The 7,582-nt window shown below is 40.0% G+C and overlaps 1 protein-coding gene across 2 annotated transcripts in view; it reads right to left on the minus strand.

Annotated features, from left to right (window-relative positions):
- Positions 1-87: 87 nt before the first annotated feature.
- LOC107678584 (uncharacterized) overlaps positions 88-7,582 on the minus strand; it is a 29,287-nt gene continuing 21,792 nt past the window's right edge. Inside the window, exons 4-6 of one of the 2 annotated variants that reach the window (XM_016473908.1) lie at positions 4,380-7,331; positions 3,193-3,313; positions 88-2,327 (exon numbers count right to left, since the gene is read on the minus strand). In XM_016473908.1, the coding sequence (XP_016329394.1) occupies positions 2,070-2,327; positions 3,193-3,313; positions 4,380-7,331 (3,331 nt within the window). In that variant the 3' untranslated portion in view covers positions 88-2,069. The remainder of the gene's footprint in view (positions 2,328-3,192; positions 3,314-4,379; positions 7,332-7,582) is intronic. The other variant, XM_016473909.1, reaches the window with a different exon arrangement.

Consider the following 7,582-nt stretch of genomic DNA (forward strand, 5'->3'; position numbering starts at 1 on the left):
AAAACATTTAGGTTTTAAATTACCTTAAAAGAAAAAAAAAAAGAGAAGACATTCCAGACCTCTAAAAATAAAATGAAATGTAGTATCGTAAACACAAGTTTTTATTTGCAAGTTCCAGAGTTTGTACTACATAAAAATGTAGCTTTGATTATCATCTTCACCATTAAAAGCATACAAATCTTCTTCTACACACACATCTCATGACATCTCATGATAACATTCAGCCAAGGGCACTTGAACACATCTTCTACTAGGCTGCAGGCTGTGTGTGTGTTGGTTAATATTTATATAAACTGCTGTTCAACACAGTGGCATCCTAAGCAAATATTTCATATTACATTCCATCTGTTTAGACCTAGAAAAGTATGAATCTCTTACATTCTGCAAAAGCCTGGCCTTCACATCTATTGCTTTCTATTACTACTGACCTTAAGAAATCACAATGTACACAAACAGCATTTAAAGGAAATGAGAGACGAAAAATGAACGGATTGTACAGACTTTCAGACCACCCAAAAGAAAAGGTGACAAAAGACCTGGCCACAAAGCAAAATATAATAATAATTACAAAAAAAAACATAAATAGATATTTGCATGATTAAAATGCAACATTCTTGAAAATCTGTAAACTTTTACGTTAAGCCTTAATAAATGAACATTCATTAATCCACCTACAAATGTCTGATAGACGAACCTTCAGTGCACACGAGTCCTTAAGTGCTTCTACTCACAGAAATGTTATTGATAGATCTTGAGCTTTCTAGCAGGGACTAGCACTGAAACAACATGAATATCCTGTGTTTAGAGGATGATCAGTCTGTGCAGTGAACATGTGTGTTGGGACTACGTGCACTTCCTAAGCTGTTGAGAAAGAACTGTTGTAAATGCCTCGGTGTGAGGTTTAAAAGTGCTGCGGCCTACGCCTCTATCACACATCTACATATAGTGCTACATTGTACACAGACAGTGGCAACACTGATAGTGGCGACATCATAGAAACACCAGAATTACATTACAGTAACATTAACAGAGCCGTTGCGGTATTGAGAATGCTGTAACGTTAATTTAGAGCAAATCAATTCTGGCATTTGCTGTTTTCATGGCTCTCGTTCTCTATTCAGATCCATTTGTTCATTTCGATACCTAACAGTCTTGGGAAAGTTTAACTTGAAACACTCCTCCGCCATTAGTTTTGTAATATAATGTGCAATCTAATTAAAAGTGGGGAGTTCAGCGAGAACAGAATGGAGAAAATACTGTATGATAAGGCAGCATTTGGCATTTTGTCAGAGTGGCATATATGCAATGAATACAGTATATATCCCATTCATTACACCTGAAAGCACTGGCAGCGATGTACGTGCATTGGCTCAAGCAAAGGAAGGGAGAGGAAGGACACTGACCTACAAACCGAAGATAGAAGGTCAGTTGGTGTGAGCCTCTACCCTTAAGCTCTTAAGTAAAGTGCAGAAGACATGTAGGGAGGCACAAGCCGATTCGAAACTGGCTGATTCTGTCCTCTTTCCTGCTTTCTACGACTCAAGCTCCATCTCGCACACTTTCAAGTGATCTCAAAATCGTTCTTTTGTTCTGTTCCAGCAGCTGAACATTACATGTTAAAACGTGATAGAACAAACAAAAGATAAATCAATGTTTTTCTTCGTGCATTAAAAACCATTCACACTAGCACTAGAAGACTGGCATGTCACAGTCATGCCTTCCTTTCGATTGACAGGTGGTTTTGGTACATAGCTGGACTGGCACGTGTCTTAGTGACATGTCTATTGAGTGAATAACAGCTGACACATGTCAAAATGGATCTTACCAGCTTTAAAGTTTAGCAGCAGAGTGCCGACCTTTAACCATCAATGCAAACCTGCAGTGCATACGGACCCCAGTAGAGGCCCGGGTATTTTTGGACACAGTTAAGAACACCAAATCTATACCCTCTCCTCCAGACCCATCACCTAGCGCCAGATAGCTCTCTACATTTATATGGTTGCTGTAGCAGTGCAGGGTTGTGACATCCACCTAGGATTTGTTGAGGGATAGTGAAGGCGTTTGTTGTATCATTTCATCTTGGGGCAGACCTGCAGCAGCGTGGGGGTCTGCTCCATGATGCGTACAAGAAGCGTGTCGATGTAATCCTCTAGATCTTTGATCATAAACTTCATCTTCTTTAGCTCTGTCTCGCGCTTCTCCAGCAGTGCCCCTCGCTTCTCATACGCCTCCCGCTCCTGCCTGAGCTCAGTATCCCGCTGGATCAGCAAATTCACCAGCTCGCTGTGGTTCAGGTGATAGTACGAGCCTCCTCCCTCCACTAGTGGCTAAAACAAGAAAAACAAGAAAAGATTTACATTACACTAAATATTTTGAAGTTGATAAAAAAAAAAAAAAGTAACTTCTGGATTATATTTGATTTGTGATCATGTTAATGAAAGAATTATTGTAAGTAGTACTAGTAGTAGTAACTGAATCAGTAGATGCACATTTAATTTGATTAATATTTAAACATGTTAATTTTAGCTAATTAATTTACTAAGCTTTCATTTAAATGTTAAAGTAAAAAATATCATGTCTGAGCATAATACATTTCTACAAAAATATAACGGTTTCTACAAATATATTAATCAGCACAACTGTTTTCAACATTGATAAGAAATGCACCAAATCAGCATATTAGAATGATTTCTGAAGGATCATGTGACACTGAAGACTGGAGTAATGAAGCTGAAAATTCAGCTTTGCCATCAAAGTATTAAATTACATTTTAAAATGTATTAAAATAGAAAACAGTTATTTAAAAAAGTAAACCATATTTCTAATTTCTACCGATTTTTCTCTTTTTTTTTTTTTTTTTTTTTTTTTATCAAATAAATGCAGCTTTGGTAAGCATAAGAGACATCTTACAAAAATATTTAAAAAAAGCTGCCCCCAAATTTTTGAACTTTAGTGTAAATGTGGGAAAATTATATCTAATATTTTTTAGATAAATATTGCAATAATATTATTTTTAATAATGATCAGAGTAGGAAAACAGTTGTAATTGTACTGTATTTAGAAGCCAATAAGGAGATCAAGTGCATGACAAGTGAAAGCTGACAATGTTTTTAGGTTCATCAGTGTCAATTAAATGCGATCTGTTTACTCAGATTTATCTACAAAGTGGACTGCTTTATACTCATGCAGTACCTTCTTGTCAGCATCCTGGCCTGTTCGTCCTGAGTGGATGGTGGATTTAAGCTTCTCTAGTACTGAGCGACCCTCTGACCTTTTCTCGTCAGGAGGTGTCAATGGCTTCACTGGGTGTGGACTAAAAGACAATGACGTGTCAAGATTAGATGGGGAAGAGTGCTAAAAACAATGGTGACAGCTTAATATAAAGAGTTAATGAATTTATTCACAGCAGCACACCAATTAAGATGTTTTCATGAAAAGTTCTGAGAGAAAAGAGATCTCAAGAACACAATAAATGCTATCTTCAGTGACCATCCTACAGCCCCTTAGACCAGATGCATTAAGGGTAATTGAGTCAAAAAATATGAAAGAAACAACCAAGCCCCTGAAATCATAGAAACTAAAAATGTACTTAGGCAAGCTTCCTGTGGACTGAACAACGCACACTCACAGCTCACTAGGTTAACACCTGCTAATTGAAGCGAGGCTCCCCCATCTCTACTGTAGGATCCACAAGAGAGTGTGAGCCTATGTGTGACTGTCCATGGAGAAATCAGGAGACATGCTGCTACCACAAACAAATTAACACAAGAGAGAAGATGTGGATGAAGGGCAAGAGTCACCCTGCAACCCGAGAAAGTGAAGCGCATTGATGGCTGCATATAATAAGACATCCCAAAAGACACCTTGCCCAACCCCATAACACCATTTTCACAAGAAACATACCTCACACCACATTTGCAGAAATAGGAACTCTGTAGTTACTGAAACTGGCAAGATATCAATGGTAGATGCATGTAGAACCTCAGTTTATGATGCTGTAGCCCATACGTAGTCCAGCACCAAAATAATTTCTAGCATGGATGGACCATATATTGGTGCTCTTATCTCTATCAGCCAATAAATGGTACATTTTAATGGTATCTGTGCAATATATTTAAGCAAAATATAAATAATCGTTATCAGCATTGGCTAAAATTTCCATGTTTTTTCAGCACTAATTTCGAGGAGTATAAATTTTCAGTTTCAGTAATTACAGATTTTACCTTTAAACATCACTGAAGACAATTGCAAAGCAGAATGAAAGTGACTGGTGAGCCCAAGGAATTTAAAAAAAGATCTTGATCAGTGCAAGATCAAGACCTTGAGGAATCAACCTCGGTCTCTCATGACAACTACAACCAAGCTAATTGAGACCTCACCTGCTCTGATGATCAGATGTCTGTGTTTTATCCTGGAGAAAAGGATTGTATGCTGTAGAATTCACAGGCTGCATAGTAGGAAGAGGAGCAGCAGGTTCTGGATGTGGCAATGACTCCACTGTGGTAGGGGGAATTGTGGGGAAGGGGAATAGCTGGGGCAGCGTATTAGTGTCTACTGCTACATGTGGTGTTGAGGAAGCTACAGGTGAAAGGTCGAACAAAGAAGATGTAAAGTTAAGATTATGATCATGCCTCGAAGCCACTGTTGGCTGGTCGAAGGGTGAAGGGGCTGATGGCTGGGGTAAAGGAGGCCAGTGCACTGGAAATGAGACAGGTGTCACAGAATGTTGAACAGCTGGAGTTGTCCACAAATCAGTATTTACGTCAAGACTCTCTGCTGGTTTAGGATTTGGTTCCAGGTCATTGTGAGTTTCTGCAGATTCAGGGTTTGCAACAGGACCTTTGCTAGTACAAAGAAGGTGCGTTTCAGTTGGCTGGGGTACAAAGAGGTTTTTCAGGTCAGAATCAGTTACGACAAAGTCCTGAGTGATACCGGAGGTTTGTCCTGATGAACAATTAGATACAAATACATTAGAATCAGTCAACTGGACTAAATGAAAGTTGTCCTCTGATTCATTCCCAAAAGATTCTAAATTAAAGGATCCATCATTTGGACAGGTTTTACACTCAACTACCAGACATGTGTCTGTATCTAATGGCGCAAGCTGAGCCTCAAGTTCTGCTATCATTTCTGAGGTAACAACAATTGGCGACATATCTTTGGGAAAGTCATATTTCTCAACAATTTCCCCTGAAGGGTTGCACTGTAGCACTGCTTCGTCAAAATCGGACTTTATCATGTTCTCAGATGAAGTATTGTGTGAGGAGGCTGGTTTTGGTGTAAAGGTGTGAGTTTCTGGGAGGAGGTCCAATAAGCAATTATTTGGTAGAACATCCAGTGGAGATTCTTGTTTTGGCAAGGCGTCTGGAGAAGAAATAATGTTTTCTGCTATGACCTGATCTTGCCTACAACCCATTTCTGGTACGCCTTTTACAGATATGCCATCTTGTGACACAACATTAGGGATATGGTTTGGCAAGGATTCAAATTTTGAAGTGTCTTCCTCAAACAGATCATGTCTTGGTTTCACTTCCTTTGTGAGCTCTAAGCTAGGAGAAACTGGGAAATCCTGTTGAGATACACAAGCAAGATACTGGTCTGAATCTGCACTCTTGTACAGGCTGTGGAGAAGCACTCTACCAGGTGAGAGCACTGAGTTTGGATTTGATGCATCCTCCCCTGTCCCTGTTCTAATTCCAGTGGTGGGATGGAGATGTCCTACAGGAACTGTTGGTCTATTAGAATGCATTATTTCTTCCTCTTCACTAATGGTGCTAAGTTGCCTTACCAGGTAATCTTTCGTAAATGGACAGGTTTGCAATTCACTGACTTTCTGTTTGTCTTCCTGCATGTCATTAGACATGGATTTTGAGAGTACTGGAAAGGAAGGGCCGTCAATTAGGTTCTCAGGAACAAAGTCTCCGATTTCGGAACAGATATCTTTACTACCGACACCCTCTAAGAGACCATTTCCTAATTCATTCTGAAGCATGGTGTCCATAACTACATCCGTTTTCCCTCCGTTCTTCACTGGCAGAGCAGGTGATACTAGAGAACTCTGTTCTGATTGAACATGGAATACTGAATACTCAGTGGCTACAACTAGGGACTTTCCACTTACCGCCACATTTTGAATGGGTGAGGCATCTGATCTCCAAAATTCTTCATTGGATTGTATTATATTACTTTGAATGATGTCAGCCTGTGGAGAAAGACGGTGCTCAATAGACTGGTGGTCTTGGTCTCCACCTAAGGAATCAGATATCACAGTGGACTGTTCCAGGGTGTCACATGAGCTGTTGTCTCTACAGAGTTGCATAGGATCCTCATGCACTGTCACAGACTCAATATCTTTAGCAAACTCTAGCATTTCAGGCCTCTGTGATATTTCAGGACTCACAGACACCCCCTCTGAAAATTCAAAGGAGATACTAGGAGGAAGGTCAACAGTGTCTGCTTCTGATACTGTTGGCCGTGTGACATCTGATTTGGCATTTTGTTTGTTCTTTGGGCGGCCTTCAAGAGTTGTGTCATCAGCACTGTCTTCATTATTGGTGCGGGGTGACAGTGCAGGATAAGGGCATGCAAGTGTATTCAGTTCAGAAAACTCTAAACTGGAATTTTCGGGTAAGGAGATTTCGGATGAATTGAGATCAAATTCTGGGAAGCCATGCGCCCCATGAGCAGTGAGGTCAGGCTTGTTAGAACTTGAGCAAATATAATTAACATCCCTTCCTGAAACTTGAGGTGTGTCAGCAGCAGTTTTCTTAGATGTCTCTACAGTACTTGCTGAAGCAGTTTGTCCTAAATCAGTTGGGTAATTTGTATCCGACACCATTAAGCCACCCAAAGCACCTGAGGGCTCTTGATTACTTGTTTTCATAAGGAGAGCAGGGGGTGTAACTGCATTTGTTGTTTCATTCACCTCCTCTGACTTCAATATGTCCTTAGCAAAATGTTCAAAGTCATCCTTTTCTGTCGGCCCCTCGAAGTGAGTAATTAAAGGATCAAATGAGATATGTATTTGGGAAGGTCCTTTTTGGTTTCCAGTCCTTAGAAAATCTGGGGTGGCATTACCACCAGGCTGCGAGTGGGTTGAGCTAAAGAGAGAAGGCACATCAGGAGTTAAAGGAGCAGCAGAATGAAGCTCCTGAAAGAAAGGATTCTGCTGTTTGTGTGGGAGGAATGGATTGGCATCAAAAAGGGGTGGGGGAGAAGTGAAGGGATTAGCATTTTTGTCAGCCATACTCTGTGAAGGGTCATTAAAGGTCAAGGGTACAATGGGACAGATTGTACTGGCACTTGAGTCTGACGGAGGAGACACCAGTGGGCTGTGAAAGGAAGGTATATAAAGTGCACACCATTAGTGACTGTGGCCTCCATTAAACCCTTAAAAACGGCGAGAAACATTGATGGCCAAGAGCAATAATCAATGACCTTCACCGTCCAAAATACAAAATCCTTCAGACAAGAGTGACTAGTGTCCCACAGCACTGCATGTGTACTAATTGTGCACAATGCTATTTTAAACAAAACAACAACAAAATAAATACATTAATTAATTAAATAAAAATAAAATTGA

Source organism: Sinocyclocheilus anshuiensis, unplaced genomic scaffold (assembly GCF_001515605.1).
Source record: "Sinocyclocheilus anshuiensis isolate Anshui unplaced genomic scaffold, SAMN03320099.WGS_v1.1 scaffold536, whole genome shotgun sequence".
NCBI lineage: Eukaryota > Metazoa > Chordata > Actinopteri > Cypriniformes > Cyprinidae > Sinocyclocheilus > Sinocyclocheilus anshuiensis.